The following is a 26,218-nucleotide window of genomic DNA, read 5'->3' on the forward strand; positions in this document are numbered from 1 at the left end:
CAGAGTAGCTAGATGTTCCAAAAGCTCCAGGCCTAGTGTATCAGGGGATGAGCCACAGAATGGAGCCTAGGAGCCAGAGTGCCTATTGACTCCAGCATCGTCATTTACAAATGTGTGATTTGTGGCAAATTTCTCAACTCAGCTGAGCCTCATTGTTCTTAGGAGAAAATATAGTACCTGCATCATGTTAAGAGAGAGCTCACAAGAGTGCCTGGCACATGTAATATGCTGTCTATTTGCAGTAATTACTACTTTCCTTGTTTTATGTAAAAAAAAAAAAAAAACCCCAAACCAAAACACCAAACTGTAGATTTAAATACCCTTTTTGTCTGTTTTTACCTTGCTTTTTCTCTGGCTCTGCTCCTAACCCTTGAGGGCTAGAAGTGGAATCGGATCTTCACATATCAAGAAGGAATTTTGAGGGGTGCCTGGGTGGCTCAGTTGGTTAAGTAGCTGCCTTCGGCTCAGGGTCCTGGGATCGAGCCCCACATCAGGCTCCCTGCTCAGCGAAGAGCCTGCTTCTCCCTCTCCCTCTGCCTGCCACTCTGCCTACTTGTGCTTTCTCTCTCTGTCAAATAAATAAATAAAATCTTTAAAAAAAAAAAAAAGGAATTTTGAAAGCATGGCAACTGTGCCTTTTAAAGCAACCTGCAGGGCTCCTCAGTGCCCAGGGCTACCTTTGTCCACATCTGCTGCTTTTCCTTGTATCTCTTGCCCTGGGCTGTGGCTCTGAACCCTCTCCGCTGCTTTCCGATCCCCAGAGGCCTCCTCTGGCACTCAGACACGGACTCTTCCCCACATTCTGTGCTGTCCAGGACAGTGGCTCCAAGCCCCATATGGCTACTGAGAGCTTGAAGTGTGGCTCGTCTGACTTGAGATGTGCTGTAAGTGTAGACTTACTAATGAAAAAAAAAATCAAATATCTCATTAATAAATTTGTGTATCGATTACATGTTGAGATGTAATCAGTAATGTATTTTACATATAGTAGCTTAAATAGATTATTAAAATTAATTTTATGTGTTTCCTTTTACTTTTTCAGTGTGGCTACTAGAAAATTTAAAATTACCTGTGTGGCTACATTATATTTCTCTTGGACAGTGCTGTGCTAGATATGTGATGTCCATCTGTTCCTTCCCCCCTCCTTATTTTTTTGATTCTTTTTCTCTTCTTTGCCCCGGGGTCTCACCTTCCACCAGTTGCCACCAGTGCTCAGATGAATAAGAGGTCTCGGACAAGGACAGCCCAGGCTAATAGAAAAGCTAACCTTTTACCACCTCCTTCTTTGAGTTACATTAGAGTTGCATGCATGTGAGTCTGTCCTCTCTAAATTGTTAAGCTTTTGGTGGGCCCGGTCCTGTCACATGGACATTTATGGCCCTCCTAGGGTGGCTGGTGGGGAGAGGCGAGCTCGAATCCTTCGATGGAATTACAACCAAATAGGGACGTTTCCAGTACTGCCTCCAGTGGTGTCCCTGGTGATTGCACCTGCTGGGTTTGTGTGCTGGGTTTGGGGGAGCCTTTTTCTTCTCTCCTGGCCCCTGAATTCCCAGGAATGCTTTTCTCTGGCCATCCTTTCTTTGGATGCCTTGATTAAACACCACTTCTCTGTGCTCAGTTGTGTTCTAAATGTTACTCCTCTGATTTAGTCTAAAGCATTATTTCAAACCTGGGAGTGAACACCGACAGTTTCTTAAGCCTTCAGTCCCTGTTTGGAAGTATGGTTTTCTTGATAACCAACTCAACCAGAAACCTCTTTTGTTGAGTCTTTTTCAGACGCACCAGGTAGGGGCACCTGGGTGGCTCAGTCGTTAAGCGTCTGCCTTCGGCTCAGGTCATGGTCCCGGGGTCCTGGGATCGAGCCCCGCATCGGGCTCCCTGCTCCGTGGGAAGCCTGCTTCTCCCTCTCCCCCTGCTTGTGTTCCCTCTCTCGCTGTATCTCTCTCTGTCAAATAAATAAATAAAAATCTTTAAAAAAAATGCACCAGGTATTTAAACATCTCTTTCCCCTCCTCAGGCTGGCCTTAGAACTCCCTACTCCCCACACCTGATTCTGCAGGGGCTCAAGTGCTTCTTCAGTTTTTTAAACTGAACAGTTTGATCCTGGGCCCCTTCCTGGAGCTCCCTTTGATTTGCTTGTTACGGAATCGTACAAGTTTGTTTTGTTTATTGCCTCTTTCTCCTGAAAGGCTGGTCCCCAAAACAGCAAAAGCAAAACCCATTTAGAAGGGCCGATCAAGGGTTCTTCTTTTCTACTGAGGGTTTTAGGCTGCAGTGACTTGGAGGTGGAAGGATCAGCCAGCTTATTTTGCATCTTCTACCCCCATCTGTCCGCTCCCAGCTGGTTGGATGGCCTTTCGCTGAATGACTACTGTGCACCAGTCACTCTGCGGCCCCTGAAGAACTGCCTCGCTGCGTCCTGCGTGCAGTGGAGACCTAAGGGGCTGTAGGAGATCATGGAAAGCAGAGAAGGAAGCTAAGGAGAATTAATTGATTTTTTTCCTATAAAATTTCTATCTTCTGGCTTTCTCCCTCTTTTTTTAAAATTATGCAGGTTTGCCAAATCAGATGAGTTCATTGTCTTCTTGAGGTTGAGAACAGAGCTCAAAACTCTCAGACCTAGGGTTGTCAGAGAGAGAGCCCAATGCACAGATTAAGTGAGCCTCCTGCCCAGAAGGGTGGCTTCCAGAAGCCTCTGGATGATTATTTGCTCTTCCTGATGTTCTTCCCTTTCTTGTTAACCCAGGCGTCACTGAGAGGGTCCTCTCAAACACCTGCTCTTTGCCATGACTCTCCCACTCTGCTGTTTGGGCAACAGAGCCATATTTTTGTGTGTGTGTGTGTTCCTGGTGTCTTAAAATGACCTTGCCTCCACCCACCCACCCCCCTTTTTGTTTTTATTTCTACAGCCTCCTTACTTCCTTGGACCCGGGGCAGCCTCTTTGCAACGCTGAGCCCGATGTATTTAGCTTGTCCCCTTTGCCTGACCGTCCTAGGTAACATAACATAACATAACCTGTGTGCACTTATCTCACCAGGCTGGCATTGCTGTGCTGCTGACATACTCTAGGGCTCCCTCCAACCTGTCCATCTTTGATCAGATTCAGCTCCTCTTGTAATTCTGCCCTTCTCGAGACCCCTCAAAAGCTCCCCTTGTCCTTTGAACATAGTACAAACATCTTCTGTGGCAGTCAAGGCCCTCAGCAAGATGGTTTCATTGCTCGGCACTTTTTTCTGAATTTTCCTTACTGTATTATGCAACCCAGCTAGCTGGGGCTGCTTGATCTTTTCTAGGCTTTACTTGTGCTTTCCTATCTCTGCATTTGCTTAAACCTTCTTCTGATGAGATAAAGCCCCCACTTGAAATGCCACCCCCTCATGAACCTTGCCTGGTCTCTCCCACACAAGATGTGGTCTCCTGCTTTGTGCTCCCTGTCTTGTAGCACTAATCACGTTCTTTGAGGTGTATTAGAATATCTATGTGTGGAGTATCTTTGGAAGAATATGAAAGAAATGGGTGCAGTGCCTTTGAAGAGAGGAATTGAGTGACTCAGGAACAGGAGAGGGTTTACTTTTCACTGTACACCCTTCTTTTTGAGTTTTATATCATGTGTATATATATCCTATGTTTTTTTTTTTTCAGTAAAAGTATTATTTACATAACAAAGATCCACTCTAGAAAACATTGGGGAGTACGTTTATAACCTCAGAGGGTACGTTTATAACTCCAGAGAAATGTCCTTAAGACACAAAGCCCAGAAGCCATAAAGAAAACAACTTTTAAAACATATGTGTATACTTGTCATAGCCGTCTTTAGCTCCAAGTACCTGAAGTGCTTATCTTTATCCTTTTTCAGAGCAGAGCACAATGACTCCTACATAATAATCAATAAATATTAGTTGAATTGAAATGAAATGAAATTGCAAGTCACTTCTTTGTAGACCTCAGTCTTTTTCACTGATCAAATGAATGCTGGGTGATCTCCAGGGTTCCTCTCATAGATTCCATGCAGATGTGTGCTTTCTGGGCAGGGATACCAGCAAAGCGGGAGTGGCTTTAGAATCTGCAGCTCTTCCTCTGAGACCATCTTTCCCAGCACACTGGACCTGTGAGTGGGTCCTGCCTGCTTTCTGGAGCTGCCCTGGAGTACTCAGCGTTAATTATGCCTCGGAAATGCCCCAATTAGACACAGTCCTAGGAGAGCTGGGGGATCTGTGGCAGTCTTGTTGCCCTGAACAAAAGAAGGAAAGTGTAAAGAGTAAAGCCGTTTGTAGAGGTTTCTTTGGAAATCCAGCTGGCCAGCTCTTTGAACTAGTTGGCCCAAGTTGCAGGAGGCACCAGAAAGGAGTGCGGTGGGTCTGTCCCCTCCTGTTCAAGACTTTGGGTGAGGTGGGTGGCGTGGGAAGAATCTGGAGAAGGCATATCCCTATAGGGGACTGGGGGGCTTATTTGGGCTCATCTGTTAGTCTCAGAGAAGTTGCCCAGACCTCCCCTGTGGATCCCTGGGGCACCCACCCTGGCATTGTCTTCTAATAAATCTTTGCAATTGAGTCTTTTCTCCCCACCTCAGCAATAAGCAGCTTGTAGGCAGGGAGCCGTCATCTCTTTTTTTGACATGACCCCCCCCCCGCCACCTGGCTGGCTGGCAGCTTGCTTACTAGCAGTTTGCAGGTTGAAGGGAAGTGGTATTTGGTGAGAGACTGTAAGGGTATCTGTATGCGAGGGAGTGGTGGGCAGGCCCGTGAATGGGAGAGGGCACAATCAGACTCCAGGTCTTTTAGAAGAAGTGGAACAACAAAAAAAAAACCCCAACAGTTCTTATTTTCATACTGATGTTCTTGTGATAGGATAGGGGCAGGGTATCTGTCAGCAAAATCAGATGTCCTTTGGAGACTTTTATCTTTCTTGTATTAGGATGGCTTTTGGAAAGTTGAAGTTCGTGGTACCTGGCCATCCTGCCAGCGTGTCTTCTCCCCGAGCCCAGCCTTCCAAACAGCAGTTCCTTTCGTGCCCCTGCTGTGCCCCGCCTCTCACGGTCCATCAATGGTCCATCCTGCAGTGTCTGTCCGGGATTGGAAGGGCGGGCCGTGGCGTCGGAGTCCCCCTTCTCCTCGGGCTGCTCAGACCTTGCTGCTCGTCTGATTTATTACTACTACTTATCTATACCAGGGTTCCCATCACAGTTGGGCTCCGTTTGCCATCCCCCTGACTGACCTGTTTGAAAGGGAGGTAACCTTGACATTCACACTTCTTAAAGGCCCGCTCAGCTCATGGGGTAGAAGCAGTGTCTGTGGGTGGAAAGGGCACAAGTCTTAGAATCAGAAGAGTCCACCAGGGAGGTCTGCCCTTTATGCCGCCTTACGCTTGGCTACAAGTCATTGAACTTCTGTGGGCCAGTGTCCTCATCGACAAAGGGCAGTCATGATACCTATCTCCTGGAGCTGTCAGCGTAAATAAGATAGGAGGTGAAGGTGCTTTTAAAGCTGAACAGTCCTACCTGAAAAATGCAGGCTTTCCTATGGGATAGAGACAAGCGCTGGCAATGACCACTCCACTCAGGAGGTAGGGGCTGGAGAGGGGGCCTGCGAATCCATCAGAAATCCCCTGCCAGGCCATGAAGGCACATTTTCATCACACAGTGGAGTCCTTGCTGGTATTGATGTTGGAAACAGGGCTGATGTGTCTCCTGCCCAGGCTGACAGTATTTTTACCACCTTTCACTCTGATTCATTGTGTGTCTCAGTAGGTTTTATCAAAACCGTATTATGTGCTAGATCTCTGTGAGTTCACGACTTTGTCAGAGTCTGTCACTCCCTTATGAATTCAGTCCTCTCAAGGCACGTGCTGAGGAGAGGGGCAGTGTTGCAAGCAGCCAGATTTTCCGTGTGGCTAGCGTGCTTCCCTCTGTCATTGGCAACCTGAATTTCCAGAGTTTGGCCAACAGCCTTTCCAAGGGAATGGCTCTTGCTTCCTCCTGTGTTACCTGTTGAGGCCTGCAGAACCATCCTGCTCAGCGTCACGGACAGGATTCCCACTGGAAAACCCCAGCACTGTAGCACCATTAACTGTCTGTCTTTGCAGTGTGCTCCCTGCCCCCGGAGCCAGAGAATGGTGGCTACATCTGCCACCCCCGGCCTTGCAGAGACCCCCTGAACGCGGGCAGCGTCATTGAGTACCTGTGTGCCGAAGGCTACATGTTGAAGGGCGATTACAAGTACCTGACCTGTAAGAATGGAGAGTGGAAGCCAGCCATGGAGATCAGCTGTCGTCTCAACGAGGGTCAGTCTGACAGATGGGAAAGCGGGAGCTGCTGGGGTTCTGTTTCCTTTCAACTGACGGGCAGTGGTGCCCACTTCCTCCAGAGCACCTGTGCCGTGGGGCAGTATAGTTCCTTTGATGCCCTGCGGCCTCCCTTCCTTTGGGATTTCAGGTCTTTGTGCAAGACATCTGGGGTTGCTGGTGCGTGTCCCACTGCAATTCAGCTGAGCCACCAAGGGGCTCGGTAGCTTTACTGAGGCATCTGTTCTGCTATGTAAAGTCCCTTTGATGCTCAGCATCTCCTGTTTGCCCAGCCAAGTGCTGGTGACCTTTGACCGTGTTCTCCTAACACCTTCTGGAGTGTCTCTTTTATATTATTTTTCTTTGAATGGAAATGGACTATTTTGTTATAGAGCTCTACAGTCCAGCTGGACAGAAGACCTTGCCCTCACCCCCTCCTGCCCCCTCCTGTTGTGCATGACAGGAAAATCCAACTGCCTGCAGGAAAGCGTGTGTCATACAGCCGTCTTTGTGCTTCACACTCGGGCTCCAAGACCATGACAACCCAGGGAAGGCTGGGGACCGGCCTGAGATTTACAACTGAAGCTATAGGATCTTAGAACAGGGGGTTATTACAGCTTGGTTCTTACCAGTTTCCCTGCCACATGGGGGAAACATGGGCAGGACCTCGGATGGTGGAATGCCGCGGCCAGGGAAGTGGCCGATGTCCACCAGCCCGCTACTGAGGGCAACGTCAGAAGGGGTTCGTACAGGTCAGATCTCTAGGGGTCGGTGAGGTTAGGAATGAGATGGCCCTCACAGGGCTGAAGTGAATTTTAGATTTGGGAACAGGATAGGGAAATGGCTCCTTTCCTTGTATGTAAACACTGCTCCACACATCGACTTCCAGGTGGCCCCGGCCGTGGCACTGGGCAAGGAAGCTTGGACGAGATCAGCCGTGGGGCTCACGTGTTCCAGGTCCGGGTATGACACACTTCTGACAATGGTTTATTTCTGTAGACAAAGATGCCCGCACGTCCCTCGGGGTCCCCACGCTGTCCATAGTGGCTTCCACTGCCAGCTCCGTGGCTCTCATTCTCCTCCTTGTAGTGCTCTTTGTGCTGCTGCAGCCGAAGCTGAAGTCGTTCCATCACAGCAGGTGAGCCCGTTGGGGGGGGCGGGGGGGCACTGGGGGGTCTGGCCTCTGACGGCACAGGTGTTGCTGGTGAGCCCGGCAGCCTCTTCTGTGTGTGCCCAGGGGAAGCGGGGTGGGGGGGGGGCGCTCCTGTGTGTTCACTCCTGGATGTGCCTGGCCCTGTGCTTATCACTTTGCACACAGTAGCTTAATCCTCACAGGAGCATTGCAGATAAGGAAGCTGAGGTTCAGAAAGGTTAAGTCAAGGTCATCCCTCTAGAGGATGACCGCCTGGAGATTTAAACCTAAATATGTCCAGCCCCTGAGCCATGTCATTTGCCCTACATTGGTGGTTCTCTAAGTGTGGTTCCAACAGCGTCAGCATCACCTGGGGACTTGTTAGGAATGAGAATTTTCAGGCCCTACCCCAGACCAACTGAATGAGAAACTCTGGGGCTGGGGCCTAGTGACTTAGTTTCTGAAGTCCTCCAGGGGATTCTGATGCAGGCTCACGTTTGTGAGCCTCTGCCCTCTCCCTCTGGTTCCCAGGCCTGCTGCACATAGAGGCGTCTGCTGGGAGTTAACCACACATACCAGCACCTGGGCCTCCATGCCCAGATATTCTGATTAATTTGGTTTGGAGTGGAAGCCTGGCATTAGTGTTTCTTAAAAAACTTCCCCGATGCGGCTAGGATCGGCAGCCACTGCTCTATACTGCACTAGAAACAGAAGAAGTAGGGGTTTTGCCTGCCTTTGTCACTTTCCTTTTTGCAGTTGAATGCGTTAGCCACAAGTCATCCCAGACTGGGTAGATGAGGTGGGGGGGTCGGGGAGCAGATGGTTGGGGGCTGGCCCCGCGTGTATCCCTTAGGAGGGACTCCGCTCCAGGTCTGTCCCGCCTCTGTGGTTGCTTGGCTTGGCCCGGCGGCCCCTCTTTCTCCTGAGAATGGTTTGTGTGCACTCACAGCCCTTCATCAGTCACCGTTGCCATCCACAGGCGTGGAGGAACAAACAAAACTGTGTTAAATAAAATGCTTCCTGGTCTGGAATTTACAGACAAGGCCCAGGCTAAGTTGAATCCTGACGTACTAGGTGTGATTTTTCTGTCTCCTTTTTATTTTTTGTTTGGGGGAGCAGGTTGCAGCTATTTTTTTGAAGGTCGTTAAACAATTAGTAGAATAAAGAGGATCTGGAGGGGACTGTTTACTTACGCTGTTTCCACATAAAGTCAAACTGATCTAGTCATTTCATCCAAATTAGGGAGTATTTTTCTCTTGTAGTTATCTGGTAAGTGTGTTAAAAGTAATGGGCTGATTTTTCCTGATTTGAGTGGAAGAACGATTTGGTTTTTAATATGGACTCTGTTTAAATTTTCTTCTGTGTGCACATACTACGTTTTAAACAAACAAACAAAAAGCGTTTTGAGTAACAAGTTAAACACATACCAGAATGCACACTGCTTTCTATGCTCCCTTGCTGTCAGTTTCCCTTCCTTCCAGAAACCTCCATGCATTTCTTTTTTTTGAAAGATTTTATTTATTTATTCATGAGAGAGAGAGAGAGGCAGAGGCAGAGGGAGAAGCAGGCCTCCCACAGAGCAGGGAGCGCGATACGGGACTCGATCTCAGGACCCTGGGATCATGACCTGAGCTGAAAGCAGACACTTAACCATCTGAGCCACCCAGGCGCCCTCTCCATGCATTTCTGAGTACCACTTCTGTCATCCTCATTGTCTGTGCTATTTGAATTGGGCGACACAGATTTTATCTGCAGGTACAGATGAGGAACTTGAGAGCTAATAACAGCAGTCCAGTCCTCGACCTTCTGTGTCTCTGACGTGAGGCACTGAGGACACACAGCACAGATGACACAGTGTTCCAGGCAAACAGTGACTTGGGATCTTTATCCCAAGGAAACAATTCAGTCCAGATTGTGGGACATTCTAGGAGATGACCAGCCTGGACTCTACAAAAAATGTCAGTGTCGTGAAGGAAACTCTATAGTGGACTGTCCTAGGGGAAAGGAGATAAAATAGGACTAACTGCAATGCATGATCCATAATTGGATCCTCAAGGAAAACAGACCTCTTTTGGGGTAGTTGGGAAAATTTGTATTACAGTCTTACACCATTGTTCAATTTCAGGGATGTAATGATGTTGCAGTTGTATAGGAGAGGAGGTTCTTGGGAGGACTGTGCCAAATAATGTTTTTTGTAGCAAAAAGATAACTTACTTTCAAAATGATTCAGGAAAAAAAGTGTGTGTGTGTATGTGTGTGTATCAAAAAGTGATCTCAAAAGTGCTTGCATGAATAAATCTCACACACATAAAGTTGAATAAAAGAAGCCAGATACATGTACACACATACATACATTCATTGTATATCCCATTCGTATCAAAATAAAAAATATGCAAAACTCAACTGTGGTGTTGAAGGGTTCATGTTTAGGCAGTAAAACTATTGAAATAGAAAGCAAAGGAATGATTTTCTTTCTTTCCATTTTTTTTTTTTAAGATTTTATTTATTTGACAGAGAGAGCGAGAGAGGGAACACAAGCAGGGGGAGTGGCAGAGGGAGAAGCAGGCTTCCCGCCGAGCAGGGAGCCCGATGCGGGGCTCGATCCCAGGACCCTGAGCTGAAGGCAGACGCCTAACGTCTGAGCCCCCCAGGTGCCCCAGGAATGATGTTCATGAAAGTTGGGATAGTGGTTACTTTGGCTGTGAGGGAGTAGGAGATCATAGCGACAGGAACAAGGGTGTCAGGGGTGCCGGCAGCATTCTCTGTCTTGACCTCAGTAGGTGTTACACTGCAGTTACCTTTGGGATAAAACAAGCTGTACATTTTTCTATTTTTGTGTGTTGTTTTTGTTATAATTTACATATAATTTTTTAAGTTAAGAAAAAGCTGAGTCAAAAGAACAAAATTCCTTAGATTTCAACTCCAGTGTCTCATTTCAAGACCACAGTGCTGCTTCTCCCTCCTTTTTTTTTAAAAACCGCTTTATGGAGATTTAATTCACATACCATAGAGTGTATCCACTAAAAGTATTCGGACAGTATATTCACAGATATGTGCAAGCATTATGCTCTTACTTCCTACCTGTGCTTACTTCCTACCTGAATGATGGCATTATTTTTAGGTCTCTAGGTTCCTAGTTTTTGCGCAGGATGAGAGAGGGCCTGGGTGCCTGTGTACCCAGAGGGTAAGAACAGAGTCTCTGGAGGCAGACGGAACTGGATTCACATCCCAGCTTCCTCCCTGACCAGCTGTGTGACTGGGCAGGTTACTTGACTTCTCTGAGCCTCATCTGCACTTTTGGTGAATCTGTACCCGAAAGGGCTCAGGTGAGGGTTCAGTGGGATAAAGCGCTTAGTGTTGTGCCCAGCACATTGTAAGTGCTCAAAAATGGTCGGTATTGTTGGTGTTGTGGTATTTATTTGTGTGTGTATTTTAATTCTTCCTCTGTCTTTTCCTCCTTTGGCTGCAGGCGCGACCAGGGGATATCTGGCGACCAGGTGTCTATCATGGTGGACGGAGTCCAGGTTGCGCTCCCGTCCTATGAGGAAGCTGTGTATGGCAGTTCTGGTCACTGTGTGCCACCTGCTGACCCCAGGGTGCAGATCGTGCTGTCAGAAGGGTCTGGGCCCAGTGGGAGGAATGGGCCAAGGGAGCAGCAGTTGCAGGACCAGGGGGCTTGTTCCTCTGCAGGTGGGGAGGAGGCCCCAGGCCAGTCTGGACTATGTGAAGCCTGGGGCCCTCAGAGCTCAGAGACAGTGATGGTGCATCAGGCAACCACCTCTTCCTGGGTGGCCGGCTCAGGGAACAGCCAAGTGGCATACAAAGAAGCCCCAGATTCGGAGAACAGTGACATACAAAGCCTTTTATCCCTCACATCGGAGGACTACACAGATGGTAGGTGGTCTGCACTGAGCATGAATTATGAGCCGCTACTTGGCGGCCTTGCGGGGAGTGAGGAAGGACTATGAGCCTCTCTAATAATTGGGTATTGGGGGGCAAAGGAAGATAATACCTGGGGGATTAGCCTACAAAGTAAGGTCTCACCCTGAGCTCCTGGGGGGTGCTTCGGGCTCTGTATAGGAGACTTTTGACTGTTGTCTGTGAATCTTGATAGTTTGGAGTTTCCAAAACTATTTGTGGCCACAGAGCTGTGCTAAATCAAAGGGAGGACAGCTGGTTGGAGGCGGGAGCGGGGTCTGTTCTCCTGTTATAATTTTTATGTTCCTGAAAGGATAGGAGTGACAAGGAGGTATGAGGTCACATTACAGAGAAAACGAGCTGGTCTCTCTTCCAGGGCATTTAGCAGTTTCATTTGAAACAGGGGTGTGGCACTCCTGTGTAGTCGGTTCTCTTGCATTATCTCGATTAAACCTCACAGTGATCCTGAGAAGTAGGTGTTATTACCATTCCTACTTTACAGATGAGGAAACTGAGGCCAGAACGTATGTCACTTGCCCATTTGTAAGTGGCTGAGCTGGGATTTGAAGCCAGATGGATCTGGCTCTGAAGCCTGTTTATAACCCACAGTGCCATGCTGCCTCGCAGGTGACTTCGGGTTCTCTGTGGCAGGACAGCTGTAGAAGGAAATTGCCACTTCCTGACCTGTCTGCCTTTTCTGGAGCCTGGAGAGTTGAATATCGGGATTGACCCAGTCACTTTAAACAGTATCTTTACATGAAACCCCAGTGTGGTTCAGGATGCAGCCTAAACCTAGCTGTTTCCCTTTGGACAGGGAGGCTTCTGCACTAACCAGGCTCCTTGGAAAGCCAGCGAGGAATCAGTGTGTGCCCTGGGAGTCCTGGACCCCGTTAATGTCTGAGGCTTAGAGTATCTAAAAGCAAAGAAGTTGGAAATTCTTGAATGCAGATCACATTTAGGAGTTTCCTGAAATCAACAGCATGCCTTCTTTTGGTGGGATAGAGAGCTAGGAAGGGGTCGCTACACAGTTGACCCAGGTCTGAAGGTGGAAGCCAGTGACCCCGTGGATAGCCAGCTCTATGTATTAAGTGTCTGCACTTACTGACACCTGTCCCAAGTGCACTGCTCGGCCCTTACCTTTCCTCGGGAGCCTTGACGGCGCCTGCTCTTCTCCCTTCTTCTCCTTGCTACCTTGCTTTGTTCTGTTTATTGAACAAGCATTTTTGAGAACCCATCTTGTGCCTGGTGCTAGTTAGGTTTCTGGGGGGATAGAAAGTAATTTGAAACCTGCTGTCTGCCTGCATGGATGGTCAGTCATTTGGGAAGATCAGGCCTATATTTGAGAAATAATGGAACCAGAAGTTGTAGGGTCCATGTCAGAGTGAGGGGCACAGAAAAGATACAGTTTCTCCAGCTCGTTGCAGACTGACTGAGCCGTCTGCACCTGATGGCCTGGTAGGAAGTCAGGACCTCGAGGCAACCAGGTGGACATAAAAGGAGATCAAGACCCAGAGAGGGGAAGTGAGTTACTCAGTATCACACAGCTGGTGGATGGCCGTAAGGTGGAGGTGGGACCTAAGCAGGGCTCCGCAGCCTTATAACGTGAGATTAAGGCTAGAAAGAGAAGCAACTAGACCAGCGGAGTCAAGGCAGAGAGGAGGTCCAAGGTAGTGGAACCAGAGGGGATTCGAATACTAGACTGAACATTCAGATTTTATCACAAACGTAGAGGGAGAGATGAACAAGGAAGGCCTGAAGAAAGGGCTGAGGGGTTTAGACTCGTTAGAAGGGTATGAGTGAGGCTTTTTTTTTTTAATTAATTTATTGATTTTAGAAAGAGAACGTGAGTGGGGGGAGGGGCAGAGGAAGAGGGAGAGAGGGGGGAAGAAGCAGACTCCTCGTTGCGCGTGGAGTCCCATGTGGGGCTCGATCTCATGACCCTGAGATCATGACCTGAGCCAAAATCAAGAGTCGGACGCTTAGCCGAGTGAGCCACTCAGGCGCCCCTGAGTGAGGCATTTTATTTCTTCAGACCAGGGCCTGCATGGGGACCCTGAAGTGGGGTCAGCTGTGCTGCAGAGAGAGCTCCAGCAGGGTAACCACTGTGCTTTCCTGTCTTCTCTTCCTGCAGATATCCCACTGTTGAAAGAAGCATGAGCGCTGTCACGGGCCTCTCCTCTCTGCGACGGTCCTCTCTGTCCTTCTGCCCTCTCCTGGGGTTTTGAGCGCCCTGTACTCCAGCCACCCTACCCGGATACCTGAGCTGCCACCTGTGTATCTGTGTATCTCTGTATGTCCAAGGGCCTCCAGGCCTGCCTTGCTGGAAGCTCGAGGAAGAGTCTCGCCATCTGCCTGCTGGACAGCTGGAGGAACTGGCCTTTTGCCTAGCCTGGCCTTCCCATCTGTGTCGGGGACATATTTGAATGCGCTGGACTGAACTCTTCCTTTCCCAGGGCCCTCTGGGTCCCCCCCAGCCAGCTCTCTGGCGGCAGACCCCACCAGCCTGTGCGGGCCTGAGAGCCGCTGTGTTTACTTGTGCCTTCCCCCCAGCCCCTCCAGTTCCCCTGTCAGGTGGGCTTGTGGCTGTCCTACAAGCCTTAGTGGCTGCCCCGCGGCCTCTGCCACACAGGGGGCTGGGGCTGGGGCTGGCCTCTTACCTCGGAGGGCTGGCACTGCTGCCCTTAGCAGGGGCAGATCCAAGGGTGGCTCTAATTAGGGCAAGAATGTGGGTCCCTGGGCCTGCCCTTAGTTGACACCGGTGGCACATTTCTTTGGCTGAAGTTGGAGGATGTGGGGAAAACCATGCCAAAGCTATGCCAGCACCCAGCTGTCTGGCTCCGAGGTGCTGGCTCCTGGCCCTGTTGAGTTCCCAAGAAGCATGGAGAAGATCCTGAGGGAGGGAAGGAAGGTGGCTGATAATGGTTGTCTTCCTGATATGCGAGTCCTCACTTCCTACGTCCAGCATTGGCCTTCCTGGCCGTAGTTCTCTCTGTGTCACTGGAGTGTAAGGGGAAGTGGCCTGCTGCCTCCTGGGCTGAATCCTTGGCAACCTCCGCTTCCTTGCTGCCCACAGGGCCCGAGGTGAATCATCGCTGGGACAGGAGGGTTGCTGAGGTGCTGCGGAATGCCTGTGTGGCCACCGGCATTCAGGGCAGGTTGCCCTGTTCTGGGTTCGTGGTGACGCAGGGGAGCCTGAGAGGCACAGACCGAGTCCCCAGGCAGCTGCAGGCGGCTCCAGCCCCGGTCTTGAGGGTCCTCGTCACCACAGTCACGTGCCTTAGTAACTGCGCCCAGAAGCATGCTGCTGCTCGCCGCACCGCTGCTTTCCCTCCTTGTGTTCCCCGGCCCCCCTCCCACATGTCACAGCGGACACAGGGCTCCCTGCTCCCCCCGGCACCTGGGCGAGGGGCTGACAGCCCCCGACACCCCGCCTCGCTGGTCTGCAGTGGGTGAAAGCTCGCCAAGCAGCCTGGCCCCGGAAGCCCTGCCGTCGAAGGGGGTGGGCTCCATGCTCCCCGATGCTTCTGGGGGGGCTCTCGCTCTGCCACCTGTGGGTGCTGGCCAAGGCTGGCCAGGGCTCAGCCAGGCTACTGCCATCCTCAAAAGATGTGGCGTTGAGGAATGCTTATTTCTGTTTTGTTTTTGAAGCACTGGGCCTGGGAGACTTGTCACTGACCCTGCCGGCACCTCTGCTCCTGCCCAGGCTGCTCTGTTTGGGGTGGTGAGAACAATAAAGAACCCAGTTTATTTTCAGTACCTGACCTAACAGGGTAACTCCAGGCGTGGGCGGCTGCTAAGATTAGGGGAATGGCCTCCTCTCGGCCTCCTGCGTCACTCTCTCACGCACTTTACCGCCCGCTCCTTCCCAGCCTCCTGGCACCACTGTAGGCTTCCTTCGCTCAGGGTAAGGGCAGTGCCTGCTGGGCCTGTGGGCAACCCCCTTCCTCCCTCCAGGAGCCGGCTGGTTCCATATGGAGCGGGGTGACAGAGATGCTGGAACACAAGCCTCCGAGAGACCTGCAGATGACTGGGGAGCCTGGCCTTGGCCTCCGAAGAGGCCATTTCTGGAGACGTGCCTCCAGCAGTCGCTAGCACTGGGCCCATCTGGAGGGTGGGGTCCCTATGGACCCGAGTTGCCTCTTCACGCACGGAGGGGTGCCCTTGTCTTCCTCCAGAAAAGAAAGCAGGGACAAATGGTGGAGGGATCCAAAGTCTCACTGTTGGGCTTGCAGCCTAGAATATTTTTTAAAATGGAAAATCTTACCCCTTTTTATACCATTACTCTGGGTTTTCCCCCCTAAGAGACTGCACTATTTGTTTTGGGTTTGTTCAGCCACATAGGTGACCGGCTTAGCCCTTGGGGGAAAAAAAAAAAAAAAAAAGAAAAGCCTTTCTTCTGAAGCCTTCTTCCACCTCGCCCACCGTTAACACCATCCTGGGGATCACAAGCCCAGACTTGCCTACCTGGTTAGGAAAGAAAGTCTGGATAAGTGGGAACCTAGTGCGCACACACTCCCTTACCCCCTCTCTCCCCCCTCTGCGTCATTGGCTTTGCTGAGGCCCCCCCTCCCATGCCCCTGTCCCGGGAGCCCCCTGGGCCTCCCATTCACCTCGGACTTATCTGGAGCAGTTTCTTAGCCATCAGCCAGGTGCTGCTGTTTCTAGGGCTTCTGGGCTTTGTCCCTTTTAAGGGATTAGGGACTCCACAGCTGCCTTGCGGTGGAGCCCGGTGGGGAAGACAAGGGCCGGGAGACAAGGGCCGTGGCAGGGAGCAGGTCGTTAGGCGGGAGGCTGCCAAAGGAGCCTAGAGCCGGTGGGAGAAACGCCCAGGGCCTGGCTTTCCAGGGCTCACCTCTAGGGGAGTCCAGCAGAGGGCTTGTCCAGGAGAATGGCCTGAACCAAAGGACTAAAAAGTGTCTTTTTGCACACATGAGCTGACTCAGTGCAGGTTTTATATCCTGGTGACTTGCAGTCACATGCCAGCGACTTTCAAGGGCCAGTATGTGGTGAAAATCGCTTAAGATTTCTGTCCCTTTCAATGCCTTAGTTTAGCAGATAGGCTCTCTGTTTTGCTATTTCTGAATTTTGTGTGCTGTGTTCCTGTTTCACTGGTGTGAACTGTGAAATGGGCTGAATCCTAGCCACTTTGCAAGTTCTTTTGGCTTTACATGGCATTTCAATGTGCATTCTACTAACACTCCATTTGCAAACAGAACTTAAGCTCATGTTGTCTTCCCCATTCATCCCTTCCTCCTACTCCCCCCCCCCCCCCCCCAACTTTCAAGTTCTTTGGAGAAGCCTGATGGCAAGACAGACAAAGGTAGACTTTTCCTGCTTCTTTAGTGATGGCACAGGGATCCACAGGCACTCGGCCTCTCCCCTCCTGGTTCTGCCTGAGCTCTCAAACCACCTGCTTGCCACAGAGCAATGTCTCTTTCGTTCGCAGGGAACACCGTCACATAGAAAATGGGATATGCTGCAAACACTTCTACATCCTTGCCTTTCTTTCCTCCTTAAAGAGAATAAAGGACCCAGAAGGGAAGTGGTACACAGGCTTTATAGTGCAATTCCGGATGTGCTTGCTGAGGACAGTGATGCTGGGGGCTTCTCTCGGGGGGTGCTGCTTGGGGCCCTGGCTCTCAGTAGAGGGCCAGTCGCTCCCGGTGCTCGGGGAGGGGCTGCAAGAGATTATGCTTGGCAGAAGCATGGACCGAGTGGTAGAGTAGCTGGTTTCCTGGACAGGGAAAGGCAGCAGGCTCAGCTTTGCTGGGAAGCAGCTCCTCTTAATCTCCAGTTGAAAACCTAATAGAATTTTGAATGAAAACCCCCAGGTTGAGCCCTCCGTCGGGCAGCAGAGCTAACTGGAGGGCATGTAGGGGCCAAGCACTCAGATTGCCAAGCAGGAGGAGAGATGGACTTGGGTTGCATGGCAGCCCACCACACCCTGCCCTGGCTTCTTATCACACCACTATGGAATCCTTTGCAGAATGGTACTCCTATATAATGGTTTCAAACGACACATGCATCATTGACTCTGTGCAGGATGTCACTCAATCAGTTTGGGTTTGCTTTATTTTATATATATATTTTTTGGTATCCTGTACATTGCAGTGGGTGTGAAGATAGTATTTTAATATTTGTACAAAGTTTAATTTAATTTTAATTGTTCTATGTATATAACTGCATTTCTAAATAATTAAAAAAAGGTTCTTATGAAGGCGGTTGTGAGAGAGGTGATCCTTCCAGAAAGTTTTTGCAGAAACCCGAGATCGAAAAGAGTGCATGTGGTGGGAGCTCATGATGGGATGAAGCGCCAGCTCTAGGGTGGGGTGCCTAGCAGGAGCGGACGGGACAGGGAGTGTGCCATTCGGGGAAGAGAAAGCACAGGCCTTGGTGGAAATAGATTCATGTCTCCTCAGAGGTCCTCAGTATGGCAGCCACTGTGCTGCACTGGGACTGTGTGGAATCTCCCCCGTGCCAGGAAGGCGGATGGTTCCAACAGCATGCCTCGATGATCCGGGAAGCTATGCCGGGGGTCGGTCAGCAAACATCCTTTAGATGGATGGCAAGTAAGCTGGGATGCAGAGGGCCCGCACAGCCAGGCTAAGGGGCGGGACGCCACACATGTGCCGAAAGCAGGTGCAGTGGGGGAGGAAGAGGAGTGGGTGTCAGGGCTGAGGAGGGGGCAGCAGCAGAGGCTGGGTGGCCCTGGCCCTCTGGGCCCTCCGAGTGAGGAGTGGGGAGGTTTGACTTCATCTTCTGCGTGGCTGGAAGTGCTTTGAGCAACAGTGACTTGGTGAGCTCCCCTTTTCTGGGGCGAAGCTCTCCCCATCTCTTAAGAGGGATGTTCAGGGCAATAAAACACTACCGGAGAGCACGTAGGAAATTGTCGGTCTCAGGAGGAAGGCAGTGTGAGCAGCTAGCAACCCCCTCTCTGAGCTGGGGAGACGGAAGGCACGGTTTGCGGGGGGAAATGAGGGAGTTCTCGGACCAGAGGGCAGAGCACACAGAGGTGGAGACGCCATCCCCACGTAGGAGAGGCCCACCGTATCTGAGCAGCTGCAGCAGGTGGTAAGGGTGCGAGAAGAAGGAAGATGGCGAACTTGGGGTAAAAAATCGGGCCACTCTTGAAGTTGCTCTGGGGATAATTAATGGCCAGGGTGTGTTTCTCTAGTACTTCGGGTCAAGTGGGGAAATGTTTTAGGAGCATCCGCGCCAAGTCTCCACCTTAGTAACTAAGCCCCAGTCCTCAGGTCGAGTCTGCACAAACATCACTGCCCTTCGCTGCAAGGAGGCGAGGGGACGAGCGTTTCGCCAACTTCTCAAAGTTGCGGTGAGAGTAGCGGCTACGTGCAAGCGCTCACCCCGTACCGGGCAGAGTTCTGCGCGCTCTTGAGTGTGTGAACCCACGGAGCCACATCGCGGGCTGTACAAGGCACGTGCATCCAGCGCGCATATACTGAAACTGAAGCACAAAGAAGTGGATTAACTTGCCTGAGGCGGGGCCGAGACTGAACTCAAACCCAGGCAGTTCTGCGGAAGTGATCTTCTCCGTGTCCCGTTCCCAGCCCAGCAGCCAGACTCGGCCTGCCTCCCAAGGCCCTCACCGCCCTCTCTCTGCCTTTCAATCTCTGTTCCAACCAGTGAGCTTCAAGCGGAGGGAAAAGCAAGGTCATGGCAGGGAAATGACACCCGTTCACTGGGGGACACACGATAGACACGTATCCCAAAGACTGAGGAGTGACCGGCACGGGGTGGGGGAGGAGGCATTTCAGCTACGCAGACCGTGATCGGAAAAAAGTTCACAAAGCAGCAGGAGTTGCTCCGCCACAAGAAAAAAAAAATACGTAAAAAGGAGAAACTGCTTCCTTCTGTGATAGGTGCATCTTTGTTGCTGGAGAATGGACAGAAGTGTGTCCCATCAGGTAAGAAATGCTGGGGAAGGCAGCCTTGTCCACGTGGGGTCACCCATGGGGTTGTTACCTTTCTCTTGGAGACAGATGGGGGCGGTGCGAAGGAACAATGCTGGGCGGGGAGGGCTAGCTTTGAAGTGCTTTTGCCTCAGGTGGGGACAGGTGGATGGGAGGAGAGAAAAGGAATGTAGGAGAAGGTTGTTCCAAATCATGCACTCATTCCCACAGCCCACCAGCGTGGGGAATTACCATTTTTTTTTAAATATGCCAGTTGGAAGAAAATGGTATTGTTTTGATTCACACTTGTGTCATTATTCCTGAAGCTGAGTTTTGGAAGTATGGTTTGTCTACCCTTTATAACAAAAAGACATATTGAAAATTGTGCAAGTTGGGTGTTCAAGATGTCCATGTTTGAGATGAAAAGTCAAAACTGTAATTTCTCCTGTATAATTAAATAATGCATGATAGATGGATACATAGATACATAGCTAGTTCACTCCTGTCAGCTCCCTGGTGGTAGAGGAACATCTCAGGGACCGTCCCATCGCATGCCAAGAGGTGAACAGCTATTGGGCATTTCCCATTTCCCATGATACTCCAGTGCCCCCAGCAAAGAAAATTTCACAACCTAGGCATGTCCTGAGCAGCCCATCTGGGGCAGCTTGAACTATTCCTGAGCCTGGGGTAGTAGATGACTCTCAACCTGGCAGGGCACTGCGGAGGGTTTGGCAAGGATGGACTTCCCCACACACAGCTTCCCTGGAGGAGCAAGTAACCCACCTTCAGCAAAGGCAGCCTGTTTGCAGGTTAAGCCTGTGGGCCAGGGTTGAACGTCTGGGGTGATTTGGGGTGTGTGAAGGAAGGACTATGACTCAACACAAACACCACGCATGAGGGCTGCTGTGACTTCTGGGGTGGTCCTGAAGCCCTTGAAGATTCCAAAGACATAGGGACTTTTGGTGCCTTAGCCTGTCTATGGGATGGAAGGCCATCCCCACTCCTGCTCCAAGCATTTATTTGTTCATTCATTCAAAAAACTTTTTTTTTTTTTTTAAAGATCTAAATCTACTTTATACAAAGCCTGGTGTTGGATTCCAGGGGCCCAATAGTGAATAAGACTCAGTCTTTGTCCTCAAATAGTTTGCAGACTAATAAGGAGAAACAGCTACCTAAAACATAAGGCAGTACTTAAGGAGTATCTAACCGTCCACCAGTACAGTGCCTGGGTAGTGAAGAGGGAGGAAGAGTTCATGTCTTAGGGGGTTACTGAAGATTCCCCAGGGAAGGTGCCATTTATTTGACATCATGAAGAATGGATCTTGTTGCAGTACTGTAGGTAAGGAAGTAAGTGATCAAGGAGCTGTGGCATGGGAAGTGTGAAGAGGACTTTTTAGGCCATAGAGACCCTGTAGTAGAAAAGTACCAGCTTATACAATTATGACTCACCCAAAATTGCCGTTTTGGCAGGTTAATAAAAAAGGTCAGATATGGGCAATTTCAACCTAATACATAGTTGTTTTAAGATCTGTCAAAATAAATAACTTTCTTCTTCCTTGACTAAACTTTAATTATTTTAATCACAAGAAAGAAATTTCAGCACACCCATAGACAAGTGCCTAGAGACTTCCTGTCCCAGAGTCTGTTCCGCGCACAAACAGAACACCGAGCAGAGGGGACATTCTGGTCACAGTCCACCAGCAATGGGCCCCTGCCAGCAGGGGGTGTCTTCAGAAATCACGGGAGCGATTCAAATCTCCAGCACATGGGCCAGTTCACTTGCTCTTTGGGGTGGACGATAGAAGGGAGACCCACTGCCTGCAAACAGGTTTCTGCCAGCAACAGCCAGGTAGCAATTCCAAAGTTAAGAAGTGTTTTTAGTTTTGGGTTTTTTTTTTTGTTTTTTTTTTTTACCCTTTTGAATTGCTTCCTTTAAGACAGAGATTGAAGAACAGTAGTTGCATCCAACTACAACACTCCTTTCTTGCCAAGTGCCTCTATTCGTCCTTAGAAACATTCAAAAATGATCAAGCTATCTTATAATAAAAGTAATACATGTTAAAACATCAGAGACAAAATTTTCCACCTATGATACTGGCAGAAGAAAAGGTTTAAAAATATCAAGTGGGAGTGTAAAGTGTACATTCTCTTTGCAAGGCAATTTGGCAACAACAATCCAGTTACAGTGCAGTTCCTGGCCCTTCTCTTCCTGAACAAGTCTCTTCTAAAGCCATTCGGTCACAACATCCGAAAGGGAAACAAAACAGCAACCTTTCAGGGGCAGACTGGAATTGTAGGTATTTGTGTGCACTCCTGGTTTTCTATCTACTTAAACAGATGCAGAAATAAATACAGACGTAGTACGTGCTCACATGTACACATACGCACAGATACTCCCTAGCTCTCTCCAGAGGGCTTGGCAGCACTGGCCCCTCAAGAGCCATGAGCACACCTAGAGTTCAGATCTTGGCTTTTAAATACAATTTTCCACTAAAAGGAACCACGAGTCTTTGGAGAAATGGCTGAATCCAAAGCCGAGGCAGGAAGATCATGTGGTGGGCCTGAAAGCAAGAAAGTGTTCAAAGAGTGATGAGTATATGCCCCAAAGACTCCCACTTGGAGGCGCCTGGTGGCTCAGTCGTTAAGCGTCTGCCTTCGGCTCAGGTCATAATCCCAGGGTCCTGCAATGGAGCCCTGCATTGCGTTCCCTGCTCAGCGGGAAGCCTGCTTCTCCCTCTCCCACTCCCCCTGCTTGTGTTCCCTCTCACTATGTCTTTCTCTGTCAAATAAATAAATAAAATCTTAAAAAAAGAAAAAAAGACTCCACTTGAAGTTTCTTCTACTGACTAAATCAGGAGCAACGTGAGCATCAAAGTAAATAGTGATGATAATGGATTCTAATCCATCGAATAAAACAGGAGACCATGAGTCCATATAGATAAACAGAAGCCTGATAGACATTACTTTAATCAAACAGGACAAATCAAAATCATGCACCACCTAATGGGATGCAAGGAGAGAAACCAGCGTCATTTTCATGATGTTCCCACGGAAATGCAACCTAAATCCAAACATGAAAAAAATGAGACAATCCAAATTGAGTGATACAAAAGAACTGGCCTGTAATCTTTAAAATGTCAGGGTCATGAAAGTCAAGGTAAGACTGAGGAATTGTTCCAGAATGAAGGACACAAAAGAGACTTGAATAAAAAGAAATGTAAGACATGACTTTAAACTGAACAAACGATATTATTGGAACTATTGGCAAAACTTAAATGGGGTGTAAAGATACCACATCCATGTTAATTTCTAGATTTGTTGCTTCTATTGTGGTTATGTAGGAGATAGTCCTTGTTTGTAGGAAATACATGCTAAAGTCTTTGGAGGGGATTGGACAATGTACTCCCAAATGGTTCAAGAAACAAAATTGATGATTGTTTCTAAATAAAATTATTTACTTTTAAAAATATTGCAATATACCATTTGACCTAGAAATTCTGATCTCAGAAATGTTTTCTACAGATATCCTTGTTCATATGTCAAATATCTTATGTGTACAGGCTAGTCACTGCAAGTGTCTAATAAAGCCCGAATTTAAAAAGAACCTAAATAATCACCAATATGGGGTTAAACACATATGATACATGCAAGCACAAAACAGATACAGAAAAGAGAATAAAATAGCTCTGGACCAATCTAATCTACACAATACCTTGTTGTATGGAAAAAGCCAAGTGCAGAACAAGTGTATGAATACTATCTTTGTGTACACAAAAGAGATACAAAGAAATGTGTCTAAGTGCATGTTTTTCTATGTACAGAGGATCCTTCCTGATCCAGGCAGCATTAGGTGCCTCTGGGAAGGGAGAGTCACTCGGAGGAAGGGTCATCTTTTACACTTTTTTTTTTTTTTTAAAGATTTTATTTATTTATTTGACAGAGAGAGAGAACAAGTAGGCAGAGAGGCAGGCAGAGGGAGAGGGAGAAGCAGGCTCCCCACGGAGCAGGGAGCCCGATGCGGGGCTCGATTCCAGGACCCTGGGATCATGACCTGAGCCGAAGGCAGCCGCTTAACCAGCTGAGCCACCCAGGCGCCCCTACACCTTTTGTAATTTTGAGAATTTTGAAGCAAGTGAATGTATTGCCTGTTTAAAACATTGTTTCTAAAAATGCAAAATGTGTGTTATCTGGGATCAGAAGGAATATTCACAAGAAAATTTGCGAATTTATCTGATCTTTGCTCTTGTTCCAAACTAGCAATCTGCCTTCCGGAAAGGAACACAGAGCTCCTCATAGGGCCATGTTTAAGAACTATAAGTAGTATGCATTGCCTGTTATTTCCATCTTCCTTCCCTGAGAAAACAAAAATGATTTCTTGGGATCTTTGGTGTTATGCATCGGATTGTCTTCCCCCGAAAATTCGTATGTGGAAATCCTATTTGGAGGTAGTGTTTTAAAAGAGGTAATTAAGTTAAAATGAGGTCATTAGGGCAGGTCCTAATCCCAAATGATTGGTGTCCTTATAAGAATAGGGAATTGGGACACATACATCCGGAGGGAAGATGATGTAAAGACATAGGGAGAACACAGCATCCACAAGGCCAGGAGACAGGCCTGGGACATGTCCTTCCCTCACGGCCCTCAGATGGAACAGTCCCTGCTGCCCTCTTGATCTGGGACTTCTGGCCTCCACAACTGTGAAGAAATACATTTCTGTTGTTTAAGCCACCTGGGCAGCAGCCCTAGCAACCTAGTACATCCAGTCTCAAAATGGGGGTCTGACCAAGGCTCTCACCGACAACAGTGACCTATCCAGGCAAAGAGGGAGTCAGGGAGGGAGGCGGCGAGGGAGGTATGTCAGTCTGCGCCCAGGTGGAGCAAGACTTTTTGTTTTAAGATTTTATTTATTTGTTTGACAGAGAGAGCACACAAGCAGGGGGAGCGGCAGAGAGACGGAGAAGCAGGCTCCCACAGAGCAGGGGGTGGGACACGGGGCTCGATCCCAGGACCCCGGGATCATGACCTGTGCCCAAGGCAGACGCTTCACCAACTGAGTCCGCCAGGAGCTGGACTTTGAATGCCGTATTAGGGATGTGGACGTGGTTCCACAGGCAAGTGAAAGCTTTGTAAGGATTTGAAGACTGAATGATGTGCTCTGAACATAATACATTAGAAAAGAATTTGGGGGACAGTGAGTTGGAGTGAGAGCCAAGCTGCAGACCACTGCAGGCGTCCTGGTGAGAGAGGAGGAAGGGCAGGCCTTGGATGGTTAGAGTACAGGCGGGCTTGAGTCTGTCTGGAAGAAATGGGAGGAGTGCTCCCCTGTTTGGGGCGATCATTCAGGTCAAGAGGTCTGACCTCTCAGGGCGCCTGGGTGGCTCAGTTGGTTGAGCGACTGCCTTCGGCTCAGGTCATGATCCTGGAGTCCCGGGATCGAGTCCCGCATCGGGCTCCCTGCTCAGCAGGGAGTCTGCTTCTCCCTCTGACCCTCCCCCCTCTCATGTGCTCTCTCTCAAAAAAAAAAAAAAAAAAAGGTCTGAGCTCTGTGGTTGACTGTATGAAGAGAAACAGACAAAAGGGTCAAAAAGACTGTACATCTCCACGGCAAGGAGAAGAAAAGCGGGCAATAGAGAGATGAAGGAAAGCTTTGATTGGAAAGAGGATGTCAGGGGCCAGTGCAGAAGTCAAGGAGTGTGGGACTGAGGAGCCAGGACCCAGGGAAGTGTTCCTCACCCTTGTTTGGGGGGCTGGGGGGGGGAACAGAGCCAGGGAATTGCTTCTGGGGCAGAAATAGAAGTAGCTGGCCCCCATAGCAAGTTGTAGAGGGAGTTGAAGGAGCAAAGAACAGCCTGCCTGTGAGGGCAAAACCAGGTAAGCAGTGACCCAGCTCCTCCTAGTTCTCTCCATAGCAACCTGAACACTAAGGCTGCCAAGGCAAATCGGGATCGGCGGGGCAGTGTGCAGAGAGAGGATCTGGTTTCTTGGGGACACGGCCTCCGTGGCTCTACTGGATCAGGATGCTGGCTGGCTTGGTTCTTATATTCCTGGGATGGAGAGTCACAGTATTTCCAGAGACACAAGCACTCACCCACCCATGGGCCTGCTCTGACACATCAGTGATTAATAAGGGTGGGTTGAGCACCTACTATGTGCCAAATTCTGTGCTGGGCACTAGGAATACAGAGGGGCACAGATCCACATGGCTCCTGACTGTGAGAACTGGTCTGGTCAGCCGGATCGGAAGAGCTTCCTTGAGGAAGCCATGAGATGCAAAAATGCACAGGGCTTAGCTAGGCAAGGAGGGTTCCACGTAAAAGGTCCAACACACCAGGGACTCTGAAGTAGGCAGGGCTGGGAGCCAGAAGGAGAGTGGGGTGAGACCATGCTACAGGGCCAGGCAAGTCTCCTTGGCCATGATCAAGACCTTGTCCATCACCTAAGAGCACTGAAGCCATGGAAGGAGTTTCGCAGGGAACTGAAATAATCTGGTGTGTCTCCAAAAGGTTCTTCTTACTCTGTTGCAAATGGACAGAGGAAGCTAAGGGCGGGTGCAGAGAGATGAGTCAGCACTGAGCCTCAAGAATCCCCTGGTCACACAATAGGAGCTTACTAAAATGTAGATTCGGATCCAGTAGGCCTGGGGTGGGACCTGAAACCCTGTGTCTCTAACACGTTCCCAGATGGTGTCCATGCTGCAGGTCCACAGGAGAAATCTCAGACGTCCTTTGGAGGCAGACTCTTCAGTACTTGGCAATGGATAGGACAGAGGGGGCAGGGGGAGAGGAAAATATCAAAACTGGCTCTCAGATTCTGGGTTCTCTGAGATGGGAAGACTGCAGAAGGAGCTGATGGGCCTGAGGGACGTTAGCCACTGGAGAGGTCAAGTTGGGGGGTGAAAACAGAGTTCCGGGAGCTGGAGTGGACTGACACCCTGTCTTCCCTCCCACAGCCACCGGTCTGCTGAGATAGCTGTCCTCA

The 26,218-nt window shown here is 49.5% G+C and overlaps 1 protein-coding gene across 6 annotated transcripts in view; it reads left to right on the top strand.

Annotated features, from left to right (window-relative positions):
- The window catches only part of SUSD6 (sushi domain containing 6), a 93,860-nt gene extending 76,313 nt beyond the window's left edge, over positions 1-17,547 (top strand). For all 6 annotated transcript variants that reach the window (XM_025869793.2, XM_025869794.2, XM_073895422.1 and 3 more), the window contains 4 exons: positions 6,083-6,280; positions 7,280-7,418; positions 10,882-11,306; positions 13,462-17,547. In XM_025869793.2, coding sequence (XP_025725578.1) covers positions 6,083-6,280; positions 7,280-7,418; positions 10,882-11,306; positions 13,462-13,487 — 788 coding nt within the window. In that variant the 3' untranslated portion in view covers positions 13,488-17,547. The remainder of the gene's footprint in view (positions 1-6,082; positions 6,281-7,279; positions 7,419-10,881; positions 11,307-13,461) is intronic.
- The last annotated feature ends 8,671 nt before the right edge of the window (positions 17,548-26,218 follow it).

The sequence above is a fragment of the Callorhinus ursinus genome, unplaced genomic scaffold (genome assembly GCF_003265705.2).
Source record: "Callorhinus ursinus isolate GAN/ISIS: 27379988/994484 unplaced genomic scaffold, GSC_fseal_2.0 scaffold8, whole genome shotgun sequence".
Classification (NCBI taxonomy): Eukaryota; Metazoa; Chordata; class Mammalia; order Carnivora; family Otariidae; genus Callorhinus; species Callorhinus ursinus.